At 38.7% G+C, this 27604-nt stretch overlaps 1 protein-coding gene across 1 annotated transcript in view; it reads right to left on the minus strand.

The window, feature by feature from the left end:
- The window catches only part of TMPRSS15 (transmembrane serine protease 15), a 505254-nt gene extending 494166 nt beyond the window's left edge, over positions 1 to 11088 (minus strand). Inside the window, exon 1 of the mRNA XM_040338815.1 lies at positions 10734 to 11088. Coding sequence (XP_040194749.1) covers positions 10734 to 10866 — 133 coding nt within the window. The 5' untranslated portion in view covers positions 10867 to 11088. The remainder of the gene's footprint in view (positions 1 to 10733) is intronic.
- Positions 11089 to 27604: the final 16516 nt, after the last annotated feature.

A 27604-nucleotide genomic window follows, 5' to 3' on the forward strand; every position in this document is an offset into this window, starting at 1 on the left:
AAAAAAAAAAAAAAAAAAAAAAAAAAAAAAAAAAAAAAAAAACCCAAAGAAAAAAATCAAAAAAAAAAATCAAAAAACATAAAACATACCTGTCTCCCCCTAGTTCACTGGATATCCATAGCATCAGCGAAACCTATTGTGTATTTAAATTTTTTCCATTTTTCCCATTTTTCTACAAATTCTTCCCAGTTCGCCTCATCTTTAAATCTTAGATGTTCTAAATTATAAATTTCCTCCACTCTATTACACCACCCGTGCAGGGAAGGGCTCTCTTTTTTCTTCCAATTACGCGCTATCTGGTGTTTTGCTGCATTCAAGAGTTGTGGAACCAAAGTTTTCAAGTATTGTTTTGTGGGAATTCGTGATCCATGTAATACGCATACCCAAGGGTCATCTGGGAGGTCATTATTTGTAATTTCCTGGATCTTTTTCCTTATTTCCCTCCAATATGTTTTTATTTTGGTGCATTTCCACCAAACATGCGCCATTGAGCCCACTTCACCACACCCTCTCCAACATTGTTGTGAGGTAGATTTTGAAATTTTATGTAATTTATCTGGTGTAAGGTACCATTGAACCAAGCATTTATAGTTTAGTTCCCTGGTATCATTATTTATTGAGGTTTCATGGACCCTAGTTATTATTTGATTGATCTCAAAATCATTTACCCGGGATCCCAACTCTTCCTCCCACTTCGCGATATATGGTAGAGCATTCTGTGATTTTGTTTCATTTAATATCTGATATATTTTAGAGATGATGCCCTTCTCCGTTTTTCCTTCACATAAATTTTCGAAAGGGAGTAAATTTGTTTCTGCTCTAACTGGTTGGGGAAGACTATCAAAAAAATGTTTTAATTGTATATAGCGCCATTCATTAATAAGAATCATATCCTGTTTATTTTTTAGTTCCTGAATTGTTAAAAGCCTGTTAGACCTCATAACGTCTTTTAGTTTTATATTTTCTTGCAATATCCATTTTCCAAACCTATTTTTTTCTCCTGGTAAGAAATACTGTGTATCCGTTAAAGGGAGTAGGGGTGAGTTATATTCCCATTTATTTTTTTTGTGAATTTGATCCCATATAGTTAAAGCATATCTCGTAATATAGTGCGTTTCTAAATTAATTCCTCTATACTGTGCCGGTACCCAGATTAGTTTTCCCAGTGGTAGTTTACTCGTCGTGATTTCTAAATGTACCCACCTTTTTTCTGTATTATTTCTTGCCCAATCCATGAGGCGTGTTATTACAATTGCTTGGTGATATTTTTTAATATCCGGTGCCCCTAACCCTCCCTGTGATTTATCTTTAATCAGTATATTCATTTTAACCCGTGGTTTTTTCCCCCTCCAAATAAATCTTACAAGGAGTGATTGTAATTTTTTAAAATAGGTTTGGGGAATTGGTATCGGAAGCATCTGTAATTTGTAAAGTATCTTTGGCAAGATTGTCATTTTATATATGTTTATTCTTCCAGTCCAGGACAATTGCCCCGGAGCAATTCTATTTAACTCGGTTTTAACCTCGTTTAATAACGTCATAAAATTAATTTTATATAAGCTCTCTCTAGAGATTGCTAGCTTAATTCCCAGGTATGTTAATTCCTCTTTCCAGGCGAACTTAAAATCTTTTTGTAAGGCACTTCTATCTTTTTTTTGAATGTTAATACTCAAAATTTCTGATTTCGCGGGGTTAATTTTGAAATTGGATAATTTACCATACTCATTTATTATTTCCATCAGGTTAGGTAGCGTGGTCCTGGGGTTCATAACGTAAAATAATATGTCATCTGCATAAGCAGCAATCTTATGTTCCTCGCCCCCGGATATTAACCCCGCGATATCCGAATTTTGTCTTATTGTTCTTAGGAGGGGTTCTAATGCTAACGTGAATAACATGGGTGATAAAGGGCATCCCTGTCGGGTGCCATTTTTCATTTCAAACAGCTCTGATAAACACCCATTGACTTTGACTCTCGCTGTCGGTCTGTTATATAAAGCTCTTACCCATCCTCTCAATCTCGGGCCAAAGCCCATTGATTCTAAAGTATTTTGCATGAAGCCCCAGTCTACCCTATCAAAGGCCTTTTCGGCATCTATGGCTAGGAGTAGACCTGGGGCTCCACTTTTCCTAATCTCCTCTATCGCTAATAGGGTTCTAATCCCATTGTCCCTTCCTTGCCTACCTAAAATGAATCCCACCTGGTCCGTGTGTATCATTTCCTGCATCACATTTTCCATCCTTATTGCAAGAATCTTGGAGAAGATTTTTAAATCAATGTTTAAAAGGGAGATCGGTCTATAACTGGAGCATAAAGAATCATCCTTGCCCTCTTTGGGGATTACTGATATAATCGCTTCCAACGACTCTTTCCTCATCTCCCATTTTTCGCCAATGCCGTTAAAATAAGAGCATAATTTGGGAATTAATATATCTGAAAATTTTTTATAGTATGAGCTGGTCAAACCGTCCGGGCCAGGGCTTTTCCCATTTGGTAACATTCGAATGGCTTTGCTTATTTCCTCTTCTGTTATGTGGTTCTCAAGATTATTATATTTATTCTGCGCGATCTTTGTTAAATCTGCCTTTCTCAAGTATGTTTTAATTTGTTCCTCTTTTAATATATCCTCCTCCTTATTACTCTTTTCCTTAATTGAGTACAATTTTTCATAAAATTTTAAAAAACTTTTAACTATATCTGATGTCTTATATCTTATCTCTCCCGTATTTGTTTGTATTTTTTCTATATAATTAGCCATTTTTTTTTTCTTCAGCAAATTTGCCAGGTATTTCCCTGTCTTATTGCTCCATAGGTATCTTTCTTTTTTAACTAGGTTTGAGGCTATTCGGGTTTCATGATCGATTAGTCCCTTTAATTCCTCCCTTTTAATGTTAAGATTCAGCAGGAGATCTCTCTGTCTCGTTTCTTTATGCAATTGTTCTAAGTCGAATATTTCTTTAACTATTTTTACCTTTTTTTGATGATTTTTTTTCTTCTTTTCTGCTCCTTCCTTAATCAGAATTCCCCTAACAAATGCTTTATGCGTTTCCCATATAATTGCTTCGGACATTCCTTCTGTATTATTTTCTAAAAAAAACTGTTCTATTTCTTTCCTTAATCTCTCCTCTATATCTACGTCCGTTAGTAAATCTTCATTAAGTCTCCAGTTTCTTTTCCCACAAGCCCTCTCTCCTATCTTCAGTTGTAATAAAATTGGTGCATGGTCAGAAAAAGTTGTAATACCAATCTTTGTATCTTCAGCGACCTCCAGTAATTTATGTTCTATTAAAAAATAATCTATTCTGGTATACGTCCCATGCACAGGGGAGCGGTATGTATAGTCTTTTTGACTTATATGTTGGGATCTCCAAACATCAACCAATTGGTGTTGGAACATTTTCCTTTTTAGATTTTTCCTCTCCCTAATTCCGGAGCCCTGTGCATGAGACGTACTATCTAATTTGGGATCTAACCATGTATTGAAGTCTCCTCCCAGGATACCATCTCCTATCTTAAAGTTCATAAACTCGTCTAATATTCCTGACTGGAATTTAACCGCATTTTTATTCGGGCCATACACATTCGCCAGGGACACCTTTACCCCATTCAGATTCCCCCCTAAAAAAAGGAAACGCCCTTCTTGATCTATCTTCATTTTTTCTAGTACAAATCTAACATTCCTAGAGAATCCTATAGCTACACCTTTGGCACGACTTATAGGAGAATCCGCATAGAACCACATGGGAAACTCATCTGATCGGACCCTACTCTTGGAGTCCCTAGTCAGATGGGTTTCCTGAAAAAAGACAACATCTGCCTTCAGGAATATCAATTCTCTCAGTATGTTCTCTCTTTTGCTTGGCGCATTTAACCCTCGAACATTGTATGATATTATATTAACTTTTGGCATCCGAAACTATAGAATTATAATTTATTACAAAAATTTTACTGGCCCCTCTGCTTCCCTCTCTTCTACCCCCCCTCCCTCCCCCACCAAGCACCCCTCCCTCCTCCTCCCTCCAACCCATCCCCCCCTCCGCCATCCCTCCCCTCCTCCCTCTACCCCCCCTAGATTGGGGGAAAATGACCTTCCCTAGGTCTATAGATCCGTGGCCCTCACCCATGTGGCCCTACGGTTCTCCCCCCTCGAGGTTGAGCTCTAGGTAGGCGGGTTTGCGAGCAGATGCCCTCCCCTAATGGGGTTCCTGTGCCCCCCGTCTTCTCGTTTCTTTACCATCGTCCTTTCTCTTATCAAAATGGTCTAGGCCAGTAGGTCCACTACCCTCATCTGTCCCCCTGTTGTCTTCTTTCTATCTTTTCCACACCCACTCATCTACTGCCCCCCTCTCCCTCCCATCCCTTCATCTCCCCCTTTTATTTATAAAATATACTATTTGTTTTTTCTTAAGATCTGTTTCCATGGCTGCTGATCGTCATTGGGCCCCCTCTGGGCTTTTTCCCACCATCCCGGTATCTCAGTCTCTGGGATATTCAGCTTTTTACAAAAAGAAATTGTGTCTTCAGGGAATCTTAATGTAGCAGAGCGTCCTTCTTTTTTTCCAACCAAACATGCTGGGAAGCCCCAAAAATATTGGATTTCTTGTCGCTTTAATTGTTCCAATAATGGTTTTAGCACTCTTTTCCTTGCCAATGTTTCGGGGGCTAGATCAGGGAAAATCTGTAACGTTGATTCCTCAAATTTAGCAGGACCGTTGGCTTTCAGATGTAGTCGGATTCGCTCTTTGTCTTGAAAGTTGTGGAATCTTACGATTACATCTCTCGGTAATTCATCCGCGACTCCAACAGGTTTTCTTATTCTATGAATTCTTTCTATTTTTATTTTTTCTGTTGCAGTTTTACCCAACATCTGGCCAAAAATTTTATCAGTTTTTCCCTGTAGATCTTCAACTTGTTCGTCTGGGAGTCCCCTAATCTTCAGATTTTTCCTTCTATTTCGATTTTCCTGCTCTTCCAATCTGTATTTTAAATACCTTTGTTCTTTCTGTATATCTTTCATCTGATCTTTAAGTTCCTTGACTTCTACTGCCTGTAGATCTATTTTCTCCTCTGTTTCTTCTACTCTCCTCAGGATGTGGTTCATGTCTTCATGAATAAGTACCATTTCTCCTTTTAGAGAAGATTCCATTTTGTTCATTACCGTTTCCATCCTAGCAAACATTTTTGCAATTTCTCCTTTGGTTGGAAGTTGATCTTCTGTCAATCCGCTCTCTTCCACCTCATCGTCTTCCTCGTCTGCTATAGTAGAGGATCTTGCTCCTTCCAACCCCTGGGATTGTCTTCTTAATCCCATTTTCTGCGAATTCTCTGTGGTTTTTTTTCTTGTTGAAGCCATTTTTTCCGGTGTATCTTTAACTGTGTTCTTTAACATATATTTTTTAATTGAATTTGGGCTTGCACTTATTTTTGGTGGGTTTGCTGTAGCCCCTCTAGGTAATCTACCCCTCATTCTATTATTTATACATGCATAACTCCAAACTTATGTTAAAAAAAAAAAAAAAAAAAAAAAAAAAAAAAAAGGACCATGCAAAAAAGACCGACAGTGCCAAGAAGATCAACAGTCCCACCAATCTATTCCGGGAGTGCCGGGCAGCCAAAAGAGTTTATATTTTATCAATACTCCTATACATTTTCCCCTTTTCCCCTTCTTTTCCCTTTCCCTTTTTCCTTCAGCAATCAAAGCCGTTTCAGTATTTATTAACAACTAAACCCTTTCTTCAAACTTCCAAATTCTTTAGGCAGGCCGGAACCCACTTGTCGATCACCGCTATTTAGCTAATCCCGCTGGTCATTGGCTTTGGTTTTTAGAAACTATTTGTTCTTCCCCCAATGATCAAAGGGGTTACCGAGACTGGACAGGAAAGGACCTGTTTTCCATGGGATAAATTATGTACATGCTTTATTTCCCCTTTTCTTTTTTCTTTTTTTTTTTTTTTTTTCCTCTGTCACTCCCTGTCTCTCTTCGTTTTCTCTTCTTTTCCTTCTTTACACACACTTCTTTACACAGACTAAGTGCAGTATTGGGAGGTTTTAGGGTATCAAAAATGTCATGTATTTTCGTTCTTATTTCAATCGCTAATCAATTCCATTAACCAGATGTCTCTTATGGTGCCTGTTAGTGCATTCTCACAATTCCACAGTTCAATGCAACTGTAGCACTATAAGATGATCACTATACTGCGTATGATATATGTATATGATATAGTCACAATATGGTCACAATCTCCATCATAGTTTATCACCGTCCCATTTATTTATTTTTTCTGCCCACTGCTCCTTATGTCAATAAAGTTATTATGTCAGTGATTTTTCAGCGATTTTTCAACTTTTACAGACTGCCAGGCAAATACAACGTCTATTAAAAAGGACTGAAATGTTCTACTCACCACTCCGAGTCCTTATAATGCTTGAGGACCTATAAACATTTTACATATTACGCAAGTTTACACCTATATTGTATATTATTCTTTGTGACTTCTGTGACTTCTATTACTACTCACGAAACCTGGGATACGCTGTGCCACTTAGAATCTTCCCGATCCTGTTGTCCTCTGTATGCTTCTATTAGCTTCTATTAGCTCTGTGGTCTGTGGCAGGTAACGAGGAGGAATCCAAAAATCGGTCCTTCACAATGCTGCCTCTGCTCGCGTTCACTCTGTACTCTGCTCCAGGCTGCGGCAATCTCTCCTCTCCTCCCGACAGACCCGACTGTCAACGTGCACCGCGCCACGTCTGTACTACTCCAGCACTACTCTAGCACCTCAAGCCATAAGCACCGGGCCAACATGCGAGAGATAGAAGCAGGTTCAAGGTTCAGGGTAAATGGTGAGGAAAAGTAAGGAAGGCTGGTAGGACGGAGGGGAGGGGGAGACGGGATAAGACGGGGCGAGGACCTGAAGACCTCCGTTAGCATCCGTTGCTACCGCTAAATGGCTCCTGGGCAATGAGTCCGTGAGTGCATACCGCGTGCATACCGCTGGCGTGCCGCTGCTACGGACTACGGGCTATGAGTAACACGATCATCACTGGGCGTCATGGACAATGCTTCACACCCCCCGACTTCCAGTGATCGCTCTGACCCGACTTCCCCGAGCCAGCTCTGTCCGTGCTCCCGCACTCCCGTACAAGCCTCCGGGTTATCCTTCTTGGATCAGCACACAACACGCCATACGTGCTAAACGCCAGCCCTGATCACCTGCATCTCCTCCGAGTTCAACGGTGCACAGGTGTGGCAACTGCTCACTCCCTACTCCACATGGAGCCCCTCCCTCCTCAGTAATCTAAGTAATCTAATCAGACTAATAAAGCTGTATTAATTGACCACGGTGTCCCTGTATTGTCCCCCTCTTATGTGACTTGCTTGGGATAACCCTCCCTCTTTTTTTGTAGATGAGTCTTGACAGGAGTGTCATTGAGACAGTATTATTAGTGGTTAGCTGTCCATAAAATAAGGATAACTCCCAACATTTTTGCAGACATGTTTTTATTACATTGGAAGACAGTCAACTGGTATCATATATAGAGAATATTTTCTAATTATACTGTACCTAGCTGATATTTTTAATATCATGTTATTACTCTCAACTGGGGTTCTGCAAGAAGTCCCCGGGGTTTCACTGCAAATCAACATTATGGCAGATGTATGGCCACCCAATGTTATTTTTAATGTGTACTGACAGTGAGTAATGGAATCACTGAATGTAGACAGTGGAGAGGGTGAGCAGAGAGTGGGAGCACGTGGCTGAAACAGAAGGTGAGCACATGGCTGAATGTAGCAGGAGGTGAGATCATATTAGCTTTTTTTTTTAGTTTGCCATACCATAAAGCTATTATGATCTCACCCCCACAAACATTCAGTCTGATCCAACTGAGTACACCTGTTCTCTGCTACCCTTTTCTGCAGTGTGCATTTGGCACTGCCATACACAGGATGTAATTTCCTGCTTCAGGAACATGCTTCCGTTCTCTTTACTTCTCATGGCACTTCCCTCTGAGTTCACTGGAGCCACAATCACATAGGAGGCAGCCAGTATCAATGCACGCTCACAGTCAGTGCACACCAAAAACAATATTAGAAAATTATACATCCGCCAAAATAATGATTTGCGGCGGAACCCTTGGGAACTTCTCGCAGGACTCAAGGGTTTCACATGACACTGGTTTAAAAACCTTGATTTAATGTTATTTCTACAATAACTGTTATATCAACATCTCGCTGATCAGGTCCAATGTTCCGGGGTTCTCAGAGATCTCAAACTTTTTGCCAAGTGATCCACCAAGGTAAAACAGTTGAGAAACACTGCAATAAACTATAATGTAAAAGCAACATATCCTAGTTATGCTGGTAGTACACCATCATAATTAGGTAGCTCCCCATTGTTTGGCATGCAACCACCAAATCAGTTTTCTAGGCTGGATGCGATTAATACATAATAAAAATTGTGATTGGACGATTCTCAAATGTAGAATTTTGTTATATTGTTTAAAAATATTTTTGTATAGTCATATTTAAAGTGGTTGTAAACCCTTTACAACCACTTTATTCAACAGGTAAGCCTAAAATAAAGGCTTACATGTAGCTACCCAGGATATCACCTAAACCTGCACGGTTTAGGAGCTAGCCCCTGTCCCCTGTCCCATGTTCCCTGCATGTGCATCATCTCCCTGGTCATCTCTCGCCTTGATTACTGCAACTCCCTCCTCATTGGCTTACCTCTGCATACTCTAACCCCCCTTTAGTCCATCATGAATGCTGCTGCCAGACTCATCCAGCTTACCAACCGCTCTGTCTCTGCTACTCCCCTCTGTCAATTCCACCGGCTTCCGCTCACCCAACGAATTAAATTAAAACTACTTACAATTACCTACAATGCCATCGACAACTCTGCCCCCAGCTACATCACTGACCTAGTCTCTAAATACCAACCTAATCATTCTCTTCATTCTTCTCAAGACCTCCTACTCTCTAGCTCTCTCATCACCTGCTCCCATGCTCATCTTCAGGACTTTTCTAGAGCCTCTCCAAGCCTATGGAACTCCTTACCCCAATCTATCCGCCTATCTCCTTCTCTATTAGCTTTTATAGGGTCCCTGAAAATCCTCCTCTTCAGAGAAGCCTACCCTTCCCACACCTAACAACTGTATTTTTATTTGAGTCCATCTGATCATCCCCCACAGCTACTACCCTTTGTTCCACTTGACCCTCCCTTCTAGATTGTAAGCTCTAACGAGAAGGGCGCTCTGATCCCTCCTGTATTGATTTGTATTGTGACTGTACTGTCTCCCCTGATGTAAAGCGCTGTGCAAACTGTTGGCGCTATATAAATCCTGTATAATAATAATAATAATAATGTGCCAATGTCATCAGCACATGCACACTAGAGCAAACTGAAGCAACGGCACATATGTGCCATTGCTTCAGTCAGTGTGCCGTTACCGGCAGCTCCCTCACACATGTGCGGGAGTTGCATCATCGATACCAGGTTTTTTTTTAATAGGGTTTACAACCATTTTAATGAGCTTCCATTTTTCACAGTCTGTAAACTTGTAGATGATTGGTAACAAAAAATGGTGACAAATGTAGTTGAGTAGAGTGAGAAATAATTATGGATTAGCCCAGATTTGAGTTGACATGCCCTATTTTCTGTCTTCTTTTTGAAAAAGAATGAAACTCATCAGGGGTCTAATTCACCTAGGCTGGAGTATTTGAGACACATTTTTTGTGCATGTGTTTAGCATGATTTCCAGGATTATAAAATGTATTTTGGACAGTGGAAACCCCCATTTGGCCAGTCAAAGAAAATCATAGAAATCACCAACTAAAGCAACGTACAGGTTTCAGATTTTTATGAAATGTCTATCCATAAATATGCAAACTTAGACTACCAAGCATGCACTATGGCGGAGGTAGGGGGAGAAAAAAAGGACCCCTTGCTCCATGTTATTTTTGGAAAAAAAATAATAATCAAGAATAAGGGGCCAAGAGGTGTCTGAAGATACATGCATGCATATTATAATCAGTTACATTGGGAAACAATTCTCATGCCTCTGAGTTCCTTAAAGTATATTTAAAGGTATACATTCTTATAGACACAGCTGGAAGTAAAAGAAAATCTTTTCAAAGTAAGGGAAATCTTCTCTCAAGCTGTCCATACATTAATTGAAATTTGTATAAGCTGGGCACTGTGGCTGAACAGAAATGGTTCCACTGATTGACTTCTGTTCAACCAACCTGTTGGAAAATTCCATGTGATCAGCGTTGCAGGCTATAGTTGTAGGCTATAACCTGTAGTGTTTATTTGTGTATTCTAATAGATTTCCCACTCTCAAAATACAAAGGCGCAGTTGAAGGATTCCCCCATCCACCTCAAATGGAAAGGGGAATCGGGTCATTTTTTTTCATTGAACCGGCAGGTTGAAAAAAAGACAAAAACACAATTTCCACCTCACTGGAATCTTCACGCTATATTCTTGTTCTGGTGGCAACTCAAATTTGGGGATTTATCTGCTACTCTCAGTTACATTGGGCACTTGGACAAAAATAGATAGTGAACCTTTCCCAAATTGGATTTAGATTCACTTCAAGAAGAAATTGTAAACCAGTATAAGGCAGTAAGCATGTCTGTTAAGCTAGCTACATTTACTTTCTTCCAACAAAAAAAAAAGAGAAAAAACATTATTTATAGCAAAAAAATAAAACAATTGGAGTTCTTACCTGCGGCAGTCAGATCTTTAACAATAATCCATGCAAACACCACCAGTCCAACAGAGATAAGGATGAACAATACTAGCAATGTAATAAGCCAAACTTCTGTGTTAGTGAGAGGCTGCCTGGTCTTCCCCTTCATTGTTTATAGCTCTGTTTTTATGTCACTAGAAGGCACTTGCTTTTTTGCTACCCGAGTGATACCATCCATAGACGCATTTATATATATATATGATTTCTTAAATCAATTGTTTGATTTCATTCATTATTAATCATTAATTTTTACTGATGTTTCATGGACACTCTACAGGAGTTCTAGAATAGTATTGAAAAATGTCCAATGTTTCAACAACCACTGAGGGCCATAAACATTAATTGCAGGTTGTATAAAAAAAAAAAAGTTTTGTCATGCAGCTATTTAAATGGAAATGGAACCATTAACATATAGATAAATATTAACCTTTGGGACATCTCTGCATTGTGAGAGCCTTACATCATATCTGTAACAGTAGCTCAGAATAATGAGTCTAAGTCATTTAAATAACTGACTTTACAGCTTACATTTGTACGATACTCAGAGATCCTGCCAGACAGAAAGCTGTTAAGTGTTTTAATTGTATAAAAAATTACATTGATGGTCATGCTCTTTTGTAGTTGATAAAAATTAAGACAAGTAAACAGTGGCATTGATTTACTAAAGGCAAAAAGATTATGCACTCTGCAATCACAGTTGCACTCATTATCCCCAGAGCTTAGTAAATGTGGCAAAGCTTCACATTGTAAAGAATACCCAATCTATTATAATTTATAATAGTAAATTAGGCACGGGATGGGTAACACGTAATGGAATCACATAAAGAAGGGTAGATTGAAAGGTGGAGAGGTACAAAATTAAATAGTAGGGGGAGGCTATATTTAATTAAAACACCAAATATAATAGGACACGAAAATAGTAATTTGATATTATACTTTTTTTTTTACTTTTTTTGTACTGTTGGTTGCTTGACACATGTAATAGGGCACTACAAAGCTCTCTTCTTAATTAAAATGTATTGCACAAATTGCGTTTTGGTTATGTCAAGCAGGTGTGGGTGGGCCTTTTCTTTTTCTCTTTTCTCTTCTGAAGAGGACATGATCAAGGACACGTGCGTTTTCTCAGGGTGTGGGGGGTTGGGGGATGGTTAGTGTGGTGTATGTCAATGAAAGGATTTATTTAGATATTTTGTGCAATGTGTATCTTTATGTTGTAAGTTGGAATTTGTCTTAATAAAGAAAAAGTGATTATGAAAGTAAAGAACACCCAATCAGGTGAAAGAATAATAAAACAGTATTTTTGCTTGCATGTGATGGAAATCAGCAGAGCATTACCACAATTACTAAGCTCTGGGAAAAACTGCACTTGAAAAGTTAGCTTTGGTAAATCCGCTCCCCAAATTTGTACAGGATCAACCCATATCTACTGGGCGTCTTAAAAAAAAAAAGACAGACTATTGTCCATACATTGTATATATTACTAGTAAATACATTTGTTAGTGTATTTTATCCGGCACTAGCAAATTTATGAAGGTTAAAGCGGAGGTACACCCGTTTTTTTTTTTTAAAGCCAGCAGCTACAAATACTGCAGCTGATGACTTTTAACCACTTCCTTACTGGGCACTTAAACCCCTTCCTGACCAGAGGACTTTTTGCGATTCGGCACTGCGTTGCTTTAACTGACAATTGCGCGGTCGTGCGACGTGGCTCCCAAACAAAATTAACGTTCTTTTTTCCCCACAAATAGAGCTTTCTTTTGGTGGTATTTGATCACCTCTGCGGTTTTTATTTTTTGCGCTATAAACAAAAATAGAGCGACAATTTTGAAAAAAAATAAAAAAAATTTACTTGTTGCTATAATAAATAGCTCAATTTTTTTTTTACGTTTTTTTTTTATCCTCAGTCTAGGCCGATACGTATTCTACATATTATTTGTTAAAAAAAAAAAAAAAAAAATCGCAATAAGCGACTGGTTTGCGCAAAAGTTATAGCGCCTACAAAATAAGGGACATCATTATTATTTATTTATTAATTTTTTTACTAGAAATGGCGGCGATCTGCGATTTTTATTGGGACTGCAACGTTATGGCGGACACATCAGACACATTTTTGGCGCCATTCACATTTATACTGCAATCAGTGCTATAAATATGCACTAATTACTGTATAAATGTGACTGGCAGGGAAGGGGTTAACACTAGGGTGTGAGGAAGGGGTTAATGTGTACCCTAATATTGTTCTAACTGTGGGGGAAGGGGGGTGACTGGGGGGTGACCGATCTGTGTCTCTATGTACAAGAGACACAGATCCGTCTCCTCTCTCCCCTGACAGCACCGCTGTCTGCGAGAGCCGGGAATGAGAGATGATCTCATATGTAAACATATGAGATCATCTCTCATTGGCCGCACAGATCGCCTAGGAAACGGCCGCTCCGATTGGCCGTTCACGGCGATCTGTGACTGGCTGTGTCCAAGGGACACGGCCAGCACAGCAGTTCCCCGCTGCGTGCTCGGGAGCGCGCGCGGGGAACGTGCAAAGGGGCGGCCGTAAAAAGACGGCCTGTTAGAGATTGGGAGCCGCGCTGCGGCCGTACAAAGTCGTACGGCCGTCAGCAAGTGGTTAAAAAATGGACACTTACTGTACCTGTCCAGCTTTCCCGTGATGTCAGCAACGAGGCTGAGCAATCCCTCTGTCCTCGGCTGCTTCCGCTGCCATCCTCCGTGAGGAAATCAGGAAGTGAAGCCTTGCGGCTTCACTGCCCGATTCCCTACTGGGCAAAGAGCTGGTTCTGGCCTGCTTAATAGATTGCTTTAAAAAAGACCTGGATTCTTTCCAAAATGTATATAATATGACTGGATACTAACATGCATAGGTAAAGTTGACCCAGGGAATATGCTGTTGCCTCTTGGGGGATCGGGAAGGAATGTTTTCCCCTTCTGGAGCAAATTGGATTATGCTTTGCTTTTTTTTTTTTTTTTTTTTGCCTTCCTCTGGATCAACTGTGCGTAAAGCATTTTGTATAAAGGATTGCATGATTTTTGTTTTTTAGTATTTTCTTCCCCTTTTATTGGTTTAACTAGATGGACTTGTGTTTTTCTTCAACCAGACCAACTATGTAACTATGGGGGTTATTTACGAATGGCAAATCCACTTTGCACTTCAAGTGCAAACTATAAGTGCAAAGTGCACTTGAAATTTCACTGAAAGTGCACTTGGAGGTGCAGTCACTGTAGATCCGAGGTGGACATGCAAGTAAAATTAAAAAAGCAGCATTTTAGCTTGCACATGATTGGATGATAAAATCATCAGACCTTCCCCTCATTTCCGATCTACCCCTCAGATTTAAAACAACTGCATTTCCAAGTGCACTTTCAGTGCAATTTCAAGTGCACTTTGCACTTGTAGTTTGCACTTGTAGTGCAAAGTGGATTTGCTCGTAAATAACCCCCTATGTACTGCTAGGATCTGATTAGCTTCTATGGAATATCACACATTTTTATGTATATATATTTTTTTTGTAGCTAAATACATTAAAGTATAAACATACCCACACTAAAAATATCCAATGTATTCCTTGAAAAAAATTACATATGCATGAAAAAATTACACTTATCAAATCGAATTTCTACTTTAGGTAGGGTAACATGTCTTGTGGGAAAAAAAAACAGCAAATAAAAAACAAAAAAATAATATAACATATACAATTGTCACTGACGCCCTATTGTAATTTAATGTTATTAAAAATTACTTTTCCTTTTTAATCTTCAATGCTGTAATTTTTGGTAAAATGCAATGCAATACAGCAACCTGAAGGTGTTCTGCACACCATGGGTGTACAGAACACCCCCACAAATGTAATTTCCTGCTTGTGTGATTGGCTCACTGATTTTCCCAGTCTACACTAAAGTCAGATTTTAGGCATACTTTGCAAAAAAAATGTAATGTTTGGTGAGATGCTTCCAAAGGGTTCATCACTTTTAAAGGAATGCAGAGCCAGCATTTTCCTCATTGGAACACTAAAAGTGCTTCAGCTGATTAATATTGAAAAAGTCACTCCCATTTATCCCCTATTTTGTAGACGCTCTAATTTTGCGCAAACCAATCAATATACGCTTATTGCATTTTTTTACCAAAAATATGTAGAAGAATACATATTGGCCTAAACTGATGAAGAAATGCATTTTTTTTATTGGGATATTTATCATAGCAAAAAAGTAAAAAAAAAAAAAAAAATATATATATATATATATATATATATAAATATATATATATATATATATATATATATATATATATATTTTAAATTGTCGCTCTTTTTTTGTTTATAGTGCGAAAAATATAAAACCGCAGATGTGATCAAATACCACCAAAAGAAAGCTTTACTCATGGGTACAACGTTGCACGACTACTCAGTTAAAGCCATGCAGTGCCTTATCGCAAAAAATGGTCTGGTAATAAGGGTGGGCAAATCCTTCCAGTGGGTAAATAACCAGACTGTGATCCCACCTAGTAACCAAAGCAGTCAGAACCAATTATAACTGCATGCATGGTGACCTTGAACATGTTTTAACCTGCATGACAAGCAGCAACACTCTATGACATTCAGTTGATTGTGAGTCACCATTGAGTTTGGTTGTGTGTTCTGTAGTTTGCTGAAAAAATGCTAAGTTTAAAAGTTGAACAGCGTGTCAATTTGTTTTTTTTGTAAAATTTAACAAAATACCAACAGAGTGTTTTAAAATGCTCACTACAGCTTATGGGAATGACAACCTGTCTCGTGCGGGTGTGTTTGAGTGGCACAAAAGATTCAGCGAGGGATGTGAGAATGAATTCCCAAAAGTTTAATCAGTGCTTAAAGGGACACATTTTGAGTCAGTTGATGCTGTAAAGAAGAAAATGGCGGATGTGTTGAAACAGCTGACAAAAATGGATTATCACAGAACAAAAATCTCCTGCGCTCTGGTGTTTCGCTAAACACGGGTAGTGTAGTCCAGTCTTTAAGACAAGATCTAAGTCTTGCAGCCCTCCTTAGAACAATGGGTGTTCATATGGCTAAAGAGAAAAAGAAAGAAAGGAGGGCGCACTGACCTAGTGCATTACCACATATAAAAATGTTTATTAATTAAATAGAATAAAAGCAATGTTCCTACACACAAAACGAGAATAGGTATACGCTTTTCTGACAAACAAACTGGCTCTCCTGGCCCCTACAGGTGGGACTTGATAACGAGAGGATCGGGCGGTCCCTCAAACGGCTTGTTATGTAATTAATTTTGCAAATTAATTAATTAATTTTGCAAAGCGAACATTTGATTCTCTTTTAGTAAATCAGCTCCACTCTTTGTAGCTGTATATTGACATACTGCTAAAGAATTGTAAAAAAAAACAAAAAAAACTGTTTTGTGTTAGAAGAAATCTATGTACAATAAAAGAACATGGACAGTATTTGTTTCCCTATAATAATTGCAAAAAACCTTAGCAGGTAATTCCACTTTCATTAATAATATAGCAACTAAAAAATATTATAGCATGCACAATTGCTACACAAGCCATGTTTTAATTTAATGTTATTAAAAATGTTTTTTCAGTCTGTAGCCACTGTAATTTTCTATAAAATGCAATGCAATATGGCTACCTGGAAGTGTTTTGTACACAGTAATTGTACAGAACACTTCCAGAAATGTAATTTCCTGCTTGTATGATTGGCTCACAGATTTTCCCAGAAATCTGCTCTCAGATACAAGTCAAATTTTAGGCACAGACATTTACATTTTGGTGAGATACTCTACAAACATTAAATACATCTAGAGTAAGGCCCCTTCCACACAGGGACGGATCCACTTGCAGCGGTCAGCCAGCTCAGCGGTAGATCTCTCCACTGATCTCAGCTGAGCCAGCGGATGACAGGTCCCCCTCTGCTCACTGAGCAGGGAGGGGCTTGTCCAGCACCGCTGTTTCCTATGGAAAGATCGGACGAAAATGGACAGCATGTAAATTTTTCTCAGATCACACCCGATCCGATCCACCATGGATAGATGGCGATACGTCTGATTTTAGCGGATTGGATCGGATCTCAGCGGACATGTCACCGATGACATCCGACGCTCCATAGAGACGTATGGAGCGGCCGTTCAGGTCTGCCGAAAAAATTAACAGACGGATCTGAACAGCCCGACCTTGTGAAAGGGGCCTAATGCAGAAACTGCAACCTTTCTTCTCATTAGAACATGAAGAGTGCACCAGCTGAATTTATTGAAGCAATCAGTCCCATTTAGAATCAGCATCCAAAGGACTTTAGTTTCAGAGAAGAAGCAGGTAGGAATCTACAACAATGTTTATTAAAATCCTTGCAAGGTACTTTGATCACCCAGAGTATATTGTTTTCAACAAAAGTGACATTACTCTTTCAGAGAAAGTTAGAGCTAAACTCTAGTTCCTTTACCCTACAACTCAATCGTCCCAGTTCTGTTACCTTAACCCTCCTCACCCTTAATCCCACTCCTGTAGGCCTCCACAGGCTATATATTATGATTTTTATACATGTCTTTCCCATTTCCAGATGTCTTTAAGATGGTTCCATGATACACACGGACCTAGAAATCAATGCTGCCAATATCAATTATACTCATTGTGCTACTTCTAGACTTTTTTATTTTATTTAGAGGTGATTTATTTTTGATGTATTTAGAGTAGTTTACAGTAGCTTCATTGTTATTCAGTATTTCCTTGTTTAAATACTAGATCAGTATACTGTATATGTACTATTGCTCTAATAATTTATACTTTATTTTTATTATTATGTTTTTTTATTCATATTTTTTATGTATTTTATCATTACTGTTGCTGTAATGTTTTACATTTTACTTTTATTATGTTTTGCTTTTTATTTATGTGAAAAATAAAATATAGTGGGAAATCTAATGAGGGGTATATTTTTGGTCGAGGATTTTGCCTTTCCTACCAAATTCTATACATTAACATTATGTCAAAATCTCCCTATTTTTGCACACATTTTGGAGAAATCTTTCAATTCCTCTTCTACAAATACACAAACCTTTTTTCCCTGTGTCATTTAGATCATTAATTATTGCATAAGTAGGCAAAATGTTTTCAAAATCTGTCCAATTTCACAATAAAAGCTTTTGTGTCTACCTTTATAGGTTGACCTCTAAAAATGCTAACTTTCAACTAAATACATTTGAGGCACAAATGTGAATTAATACTGAATAATTGGTATTAAAAGTCTTTTGGAAACAGTCACATTTGCTGATAAGGCTATTTATTCAGGGTGTGAAGAAATCTGCTTCCTCTGATGAATTGTGACAAATGGAATGGAGCACACTACAGAAATGGGAACAAAAGATATCATTTATCATGTGAAGAGCATTTCCAGCTGAGAAATTTGCTGTATTTGTATTGGGTTTATTTATTTATTTTTAATGTTGATGTATTGCGTTTTTTCTTTTCTTTAGATAATATGTGTGTTTCCATATTATTCAGTCTAACATGTAATGAAAGAAATGATAAAATATATATATATATATATATATATATATATATATATATATATATATATATATATATATATATATATATATTACATGTTTACATGTTTTCCACATAATAAAAAAAAACAGAATATTGTACATTTTTCTAAAATTTACATTCTAAAGGTAACATCATTTTAGCCATTTATATTTTACAGCTAACAAAAAAAAAAGATTTTTTTATTTTTTTATTTTAGTGGACCATATTTCTAATTTTCTGTTGGCATAAATATATGTGATGGTTGTTACTGCCATTAAGACAAAGCAGGACATAATATGAATTAAACTAAAATATTTTTAAAATCAAATAGCACAACTAATCTATTTTTAAAGGTCCATCCAATAACAGCTGCACCTATTATTTACCATACATTGGCTTCCCCTTTATTCACAGATCATAAACTATATGAAGCATTTTCTTGTACTACACCATTGCAGTGTGGTGCATGATACCATATGTTGCAGTAAAGTATGGGATGCATTGTGGTAATGTCAAATACAATGACAAAACAGTGCAATTAATCTAAAAAAAAAAAAAAACATCTACAACAGCTATCAACACTACTACTGTGAGGTATAACACAGTCCCAAATCATACATTCATACACAGAGTTGCGCTAAAAATAATATTGAGTCAAACACCAGTGATAAAGATAAGTCCCAAAGTGGTGAAAAAAGGTTCTTTGACAGCATCTGCACCATCCTTCACCTTTAAGTGTTCCTTTGACTATCACCTCCAGCATAGGCAAAGTGATCGCTTATCAGCTTGCACAGACCTCCTATCACAGAAGGTCAGTGACACTTGTTGTTCTAAACCCAGTCGGAGCTTTTACCTTCCAAGGAATCTCTTAGGGCATGTGAACCTACCATACAGGTGGCGATATCACAAGGGATCCCCAAAATACAAAAAGCTCACCATAGTATAAAAATCCTTAAAAACGTTACACTTTGGGGGCGCATGCACAGCATAAAGCAGGAGGGAAGAAAGGGCTAGGAGCTCCATGAACAGTTGTTCTGTCAGTTGTTCTATGAGCTTACCCCTCAACCTGGACTCCTATTGATCCTTTAGCTGCACCACCCTAGAAGGAAATGGGTCTTAAGGTAATTTCTCATAACCTTAAAGGTTTTAATTCCTTGCACAAAAGGAAAACACATTCAGGTCTTATAAAACCTTGGGAGCAGACATACTACTGCTTCAAGAAACACATTTTTCCACACACAATCACCCATCCTACCTAGACAAGTCCTTTGAACAGTGTTACTTCACCACATATGAGTCCAGGTCACGAGGGGCAGCTATACTGATGACAAATTCTGTCCTGTTTGATGTTCACCAGGCTTATAAAGACCCAGATAGCCATTTTGTAATAATCAGAGGATCGCTTCAGGTGACCACCCTAGCCTCAGTGAATGCCCTGAATGCATCCCAAGCTTCCTTTAAGGCAATTTTCCAAGTGCTTGACAGATACCACTCACATCACCTCCTGATAGGAGGGGATTTTAATTTAGTGGCCCATTCAAAATTGGATAGAAGCCATATAGGCTCTAAATATTCCCATAGATCAAATCAACTAATAGACTCTTGGAGAGCCCATAACGACGATAGTTATTCCTGAATAGACCACATATTCTGCTCCCCTATACTGGTTGCTAACTCCACGTCTGTGGACATACACATATGCCCTTGGTCTGATCACCACATAGTCTCATGCAATCTATCATGGATAGGACTCCCTAGTGCAACAAGGACTTGGCGCCTCAATGACTCTGTACTCACTGACCGTACCATAGTTAGTCAGCTATCTGAACGCCTCACTGAATTCTTTAGCCAAAATTACATAGATGAGATTTGCGCCGCAACTTTACGGGATTCCTATTGCACAACAATTCGCCTTCGGCTATGTTTGTCAGAAAGTTGAAACAATCCATCCAACCTATGCATTCATACAAATTAAAAGATGGCAATGGCACCACTCATCTCACAGACATTTTAATGATCTTTCCTTCTTACTACCAAACCCTTCTGTCTCCCCCTCCACCCCAGACTTGCCCCACCCCTCAAGCCTGGTTAGATGCCCTTTAGCTACCTCAACTCACGGAAGGACAGCAACAAATTCTAAATGCTCCTTGCACAGGGGAAGAAATAGCATCTATCATTTCTTCCTTAAAATCGTCCAAAACCCCTGGAACCCCTAGAAATGTTTCTAAACAAAAACTTTATACTTTGACACTTACAGCAAGAAGAACATACATTTGCATTTAAAACACACAAGCCGGGTGGCTAGATCACAGCAACCCATCCTTCCGGGATTCAATAATCAGCACTGTGTTGTGTGTTTTTAATGCAAACACATGTTCTTCCTGCTGTAGGTGCAACCTTTTATGTTCTAAATAAAGTTTTTAAGGATTTTTATACTATGGCAAGCTTTTTGTATTTTGGGGATCCTCTGTGATATCATCACCTGGATGGTGGGTCCAAGAGGTTCCTTGGACGGTAAAGGCCATTGTTTGGTTTAGAACTACAAGTATCACTGACCTTCCGTAATAGGAGGTCTGTGCAAGCTGTAAGCGAGCACTTTGCCTATGGTTGAAGTGATAGTCGAAGGATCACTAAATTAAAGGTGGCAGATGGTGCGGATGCTGTCAAATAAAACCTTTTCACTACATTGGGACTTATCTTTAACACCAGTGTTTGACTCAATATTTTTAGTGCAACACTGTATGTGAATTTATGATTGTGGTAATGTGCATTTACCATGCACTGCTGCAGGTAAGGTACAGTGCGTTGTGGTGCCATTTACATTCAATGGCACCCCTTGCCAAAGACGTGTTTTAGCACACAGATGAGAACCATCTGCATGATGAAATGCAGTGTTTACCAAAAAAGGTCCATTATCCAGTTGTGGGTGTGCTGTGGCAATTTGAATGGGCTGCCTTAATGCAACACATGTGAATATGCAGCATACAGCATGTGTGTTAGTGCAGTGCAACGCACCACACTGCAATGTTGTGATGGCCAGGCATAAACATAATCTAGAGCTCATCCAGGAGTTGTTTGACTTCAAAGATTGTCTTTTATTTGATTTCTAAGTCAAAACCAAAACTTTAGTTCTAGTGTTAGAAAGCCTTATATTATTTTTATTATTTGACTTTACTTTTACCAAGTCAAGAGTCAATTTCAATATTTTTAAATCTATAACTTTTTTTCATTAAGAATAATGAAATACCATTTTCATTTTGTGGTGCTCAGTTACAATTAAGTTCCACTTTACAAACAAATAGTACATTTTTAATTGCTTCTTGCACTTACCCATCATCAAGAAGATCCATATTTTAACGTGATCTTTAAAAAAATATTGGTGGCTTCGGCAAAATTCTATACTATATCAATGCTTTATTACTTTTGCTTCATCACAATTTTTATGTGCTCTGTCTTGTGGAAAAGAACTAGAGAAAGAACTATTTAACATCTAAATGGCTGAAAATACAGGCACATACAGTAAAAAGGAACTGTTTCTACATTGATTATAGAAATGGCAAATTAATTTCTGTTCTTCTAGTATCAAACTCATGCTTTTACATACAGGAGTAGCCAGGTACCACTCTATTTTTCGATTTTAGAAGCTTGTAAATAAAAAAGCAGATATGTTCCCATATGCATCATCAAATCTATTGGGAACACAGTGTTGCATCTGATCCCTTAGCTTTTTAGTACTAATATAAATCAGGGCTCCTGGTTTGACCTTCTTTAAGCATATGATGGTATCTAAAATGTGCTTTTTGCCTGGTTCTATCAATACCAAAAGCATAATGTTTAGATGAGATGCATTTGGTTTCAGAATCTCAGTGCTGCTGGTTTGTGCAATGGGAATAAGGTAGCTGATATATATATATATATATATATATATATATATATATATATATATATATATATATATATATATATATATATATATATTGGGTAAAATAAGTATTGAACACATCACTATTTTTCATTTCAGTAACCTGTAGTTACATGTTACACATCAAAAGAGGTTTGTCTATTGTCAATGTGCAAAAAATACAGGATGGGTCTGGTTTTACATTGTCAGTGGATGGGGAGACAGGAAGGGTCTATTTCTACACATCAAACCATTACTCAATCAGTTGAATTAAATTAAATGATAAGTCTAGTTTACACATGAGACCTGTAATTACATGTTACAAGTCAAACGAGGTTTGTCTATTGTCAAATAGGCAGAGACAGGATGGAGTCGTTTTTACACATCAAACCAATCAAACAAACAATTACCCAGGTCACATGCAATCTAATAACTTATTAGAGGGGGCTTATTAGTATGCGAGGATGCATACTTATTAGTGACTCCGGCTACCTGCTACTCTGAATGACAGGATGTTAGATCAAAGACGACCAATAAAATTGCTCAGCTATTCAGTGAATGGGAGATATAATCTGGGAGTTCTGGTTGTCACAGAGAAAAATGTATTCCCGGTATTCTCTCTGATATGAACATGGCACAAGTCTAGGAAAAGATGGAATTCTGAATTACTCTGTTGGATCTGTTTGTGTCATCTATGGATTTGGACTTTGTATGTTATTGGAAGTTAATTAAAATTGCGTTCTCTGGAGGACCTGTGTTGCTGCGAAACAACGTAATTTATAAGTCATCATACTATACATCTATATCACTACATTGGTGCTGTGACCCGGATCTATATCACTACACTACTCCTTATTCTATGGATTTTGGCTGTGGCACTCTCCTTGTCTGTCTGTCTCCCTGCAAGGTGATTAATGTGATTAGTCTCTGGGCAGAAACCTGTTATAAGCCAGCCGAACCCTCACTCTCATGCTTGTGATAGAGAGTGGTACGTGTGTTATTCCTGATCATGCCCCCCATCTGCTTGCCCTGCTCTGCTAGATTGGATTTTCCTGTATATGACCTTGGATCAGATTTTGGACTATTATACCCTGAATTCAACCTGACTTTTACCTGGACTGTCAAATAACCATGCTACCTGTCTGCATACCACAAGCACCTGTTTGCTTTGCTTAGTTCATGCCTGCCCTGGCAAGGTGGCCAGGCACTATAGCATTGTGTATAAGATGAGGCTATTTAGATTTTTTGACTATTTACGTCGGCAGAATGGCACGGCTGGGCACATGGACATATAGGTACGTCCCCTTTAAGATGCCCAGCCTTGGGCTTGCAACCCGGTCCTGTCCTCCGTGGCTGTGCCCGCGGGACCCGATCGCCGCCAGTGTCCCGCGATCGGGTCACAGAGAGGAAGAACGGGGAGAGGTGAGTGTAAACAAACCTTCCCCGTTCTTCCTAGTGTGGCTGTCAGTGATCGCCTGTTCCCTGTGTTAGAGACGATCAGTGACATCACACGCACAGCCACGCCCACCACAGTAAGAACACTCCCTTAGTACACACTTAACCCCTACAGCGCCCCCTCCTGGTTAGTGATGACGCGAACCTAAAATTTCGCGTTCGCAAACGGCGAATGCGAACTTGCGCATATGTTCGCGAACGGGCGAACCGCCATAGACTTCAATGGGCAGGCGAATTTTAAAACCCACAGGGACTCTTTCTGGCCACAATAGTGATGGAAAAGTTGTTTCAAGGGGACTAACACCTGGACTGTGGCATGCCAGAGGGGGATCCATGGCAAAACTCCCATGGAAAATTACGTAGTTGTCGCAGAGTCCGTTTTTAATCCATAAAGGGCATAAATCACCTAACAATCATAAATTGTTTGGAATAACGTGCTTTAAAACATCAGGTATGATGTTGTATCGATCAGGTAGTGTAAGGCTTAGGGTTAGGGTTAGGGTTACAGATAGGGTTAGGGTTATGGTAACAGATAGGGTTAGGGTTAGGTTTACAGACAGGGTTAGGGTAACAGATAGGGTTAGGGTTACAGACAGGGTTAGGGTTACAGACAGGTTTAGGGTTAGGGTTACAGTCTGTAACCCTAATCCTAACCCTGTCTGTAACCATATCTGTAACCCTAACCCTAACCCTATCTGTAACCCTAACCCTATCTGTAACCCTAACCCTAACCCTATCTGTAACCCCATCTGTAACCCTAACCCTAACCCCATCTGTAACCCTAATCCTAACCCTATATGTAACCCTGTCTATAATAGGGTTAGGGTTCACAGTGACAGACCAAACGCTGACAGATCAAACTCCCCGTTTAACGCACCGCAAACACCTGCAAACAGTCCATTTGCACAACCGCAAACTCCCCATTTACACAAGGTTGGATACCAAGCTAGCCATGTCCCGTTCCTTGTCCTCACTGACGTCAATGAACGTTTTGGAGATTGCAGGCGATGGGGTTTTTCCAAAGCCTATGGTCATGCTCAGGTAGTTTAGTGACAGCTAAGTGACCCAGAAAACAATGATTCTGCAGTGTGGGCCCATTGTTGGCCTAGTAGGCTTTAATAATCACAAAGAAAATTAATGTTTTTTCTATGCAAAATTATCCAGCCGATCGCTTTTGGTCTGTTCACAATGAAGCAATGACCTTATCATCTGGGGTGTGCCAACATTGCCATTGCCAACACACTCATAGAGGTGGTCGCTTCATTGTGATATGCAAGCCCCTTCACCAAAACAAGGTAACGATCACGAAGGGGAATTGACACATATATGTGCCAGGCAACTGACTACTATTCTATTGCAGTAATACATTTTTTTTAAATGTTATCTACTGTGCCACCAAGATAGATGAGTGGTGGGTGGCACTGGGCATAGTGTACGCTGTGATCCTGACACACACACGCTGCCTAGCAGGCAACTGCAATTAGATTACAGAGAAAAAAAAAGCAGACTGATATACTAGCCCTAAAAAGGGCTTTTTGGGGTGCTGTCCTTACAGCAGAGATCAGATGAGTCTTTCAGGACTGGAGTGGACACTGAAAACACTAGCCTAGCTATAGATTTGCCTATAAATTCAGCAGCAGCAACACTCTCCCTCCTCTCACTAAGAATGCAGGTTCAGAATGAATCTAAAATGGATGCTGTCCGAGAGGTGGGAGGGTCAGGGAGGGAGGGTATGCTGCTGATTGGCTGGAATGTGTCTGCTGACTGTGAGGTAGAGGGTCAAAGTTTGCTCAATGTTAATTAATAGGAGGTGGATCGAACAGCGCATATGTTCGCACGCATCGGCAAACGTGAATGCGCAAAAATTATTCGCCGGCGAACAGTTCTGTACATCTCTACTCCTGGTTAACCCCTTCACTGCCAGTGTCATTTTGACAGTAAACAGTGCATTTTTATAGCACTTTTCGCTGTGAAAATTACAATGGTCCCAAAAACGTGTCAAAAGTGTCCGATGTGTCCGCCATAATGTCACAGTCATGAAAAAAAATTGCTGATTGCCGCCATTAGTAGTAAAATGCTTATTGCAATTTTTTTTACCAAAAATATGTAGAAGAATATGTACCGGCCTAAACTGAGGATTTTTTATATATATATATATATATATATATATATATTTTTTGGGGGATATTTATTATAGCAAAAAGTAAAAAAATATTGCATTTTTTTTTTTAATTGTCGCTCTATTTTCATTTATAGCGCAAAAAATAAAAACCACAGAGGTGATCAAATACCACCAAAAGAAAGCTCTATTTGTAGGAAAAAAAGGACGCCAATTTTGTTTGAGAGCCACGTCGCATGACCGCGCAATTATCAGTTAAAGCGACGCAGTGACGAATCGCAAAAAGGGGCCAGGTCCTTTACCTGCATATTGGTCCGGGTTTTAAGTGGTTAAGAGAGGTATGGACTCCAGAGAGAGAGATATAATTTTTCCCCTGTTCAAATCATTAGTAAGACCTCATCTGGAATATGCAGTTCAGCTTTGGGCCCCAGTTCTCAAAAAGGAAATCCAGGAACTGAAGAAAGTGCAGAGAAGGGCAACCAAACTGATAAGAGGCATGGAGGAACTCAGCTATGAGGAAAAATTTGAGGAACTGAATTTATTTATATATTTTTATTTTATTTTTTCTCACTGTGGACTTGCTAAAATTAAGAATTTTTGATATTTTGATGTTCACTTCAATATTTTTTTCACTGTGCAGTTGCTTGACAACAAGTATTTAATTTCTATATTTTGTACTGTTTTATTCTTTGTTTGGGAATTCAAGTTGCTTCAACATTCACGTGTATATTGCTCACAGCAATTATATATATATATATATATATATATATATATATATATATATGTATATATATATATATATATATATATATATATATATATATATATATATATATATATATATATATATATATATATGATATATCACATAGCGCTGCTGCATCAGAAAGGCAGCAGGACCAGACGGGGTGTCAGGCCGTATACTGAGGGGATGTGCGGACCAGTTAGCAGGTGTTTTTACTGATATTTTTAATTTGTCATTGAAGCAGGCTGTAGTACCTTCTTGTTTTAAATCTACTACTATTGTCCCAATACCTAAAAAAATCAGCAATAACAAGCTTGAATAATTATCGCCCAGTTTCCCTAACTCCTATCATCATGAAATGCTTTGAGAGGCTTGTATTATCACATCTTAAGGCAAGCATTTCCTGTTGATCTGGATAAGTATCAGTTTGCCTATTGTTCAAATAGATGCACAGATGATGTAATTGCTATTGCATTGCATACTGCCTTGACATATTTTGTGCACTCAAACACATATGTTAGGATGTTATTCATTGATTTTGGCTCTGCATTTAACACAGTAGTTCCTGACAAATTAGTGAAAAAGTTAAAAGCTTTGGGCCTATGTCCATTACGAACGCTACTTTTACCGAAGGTGCGCTCCCGTCTCATACTTTATTCTGAGCATGCGTGGGTTTCTAAGCAGACACACAAATGTGTTTCTCGTCGTAAACCAGCCCGACGAGAAACACGACAAGGAAATTGAGACTCCCGACGAAAAAAAAAAAACATACACATGACCGTTTTCCTCTGCAAAAAAGCTCTGCCACCAAATTTCTTGATGGATTTTGTCGAGGAAAACGTTCGTGTGTACGAGGCCTCTGACTTACATTGCCTTGAAAAAATATTCATACCCCTTGAAATGTTCCACATTTTGTCATGTTGCTCCCAAAAAGTTTATCTATCACATATAATCCCAATAACATACATTTATATTTTTGGTTGTAACATGACAAAATGTGGAAAATTGTGTGGAACATGAATGCTTTTTCAAGGTACTGTACATGTTGTTGTTACAATAGACCCTGATTAAAATACGAAAATCAACAAACTGAATGGAA

This window comes from Rana temporaria, chromosome 2 (genome assembly GCF_905171775.1).
Source record: "Rana temporaria chromosome 2, aRanTem1.1, whole genome shotgun sequence".
NCBI classification, from domain to species: domain Eukaryota; kingdom Metazoa; phylum Chordata; class Amphibia; order Anura; family Ranidae; genus Rana; species Rana temporaria.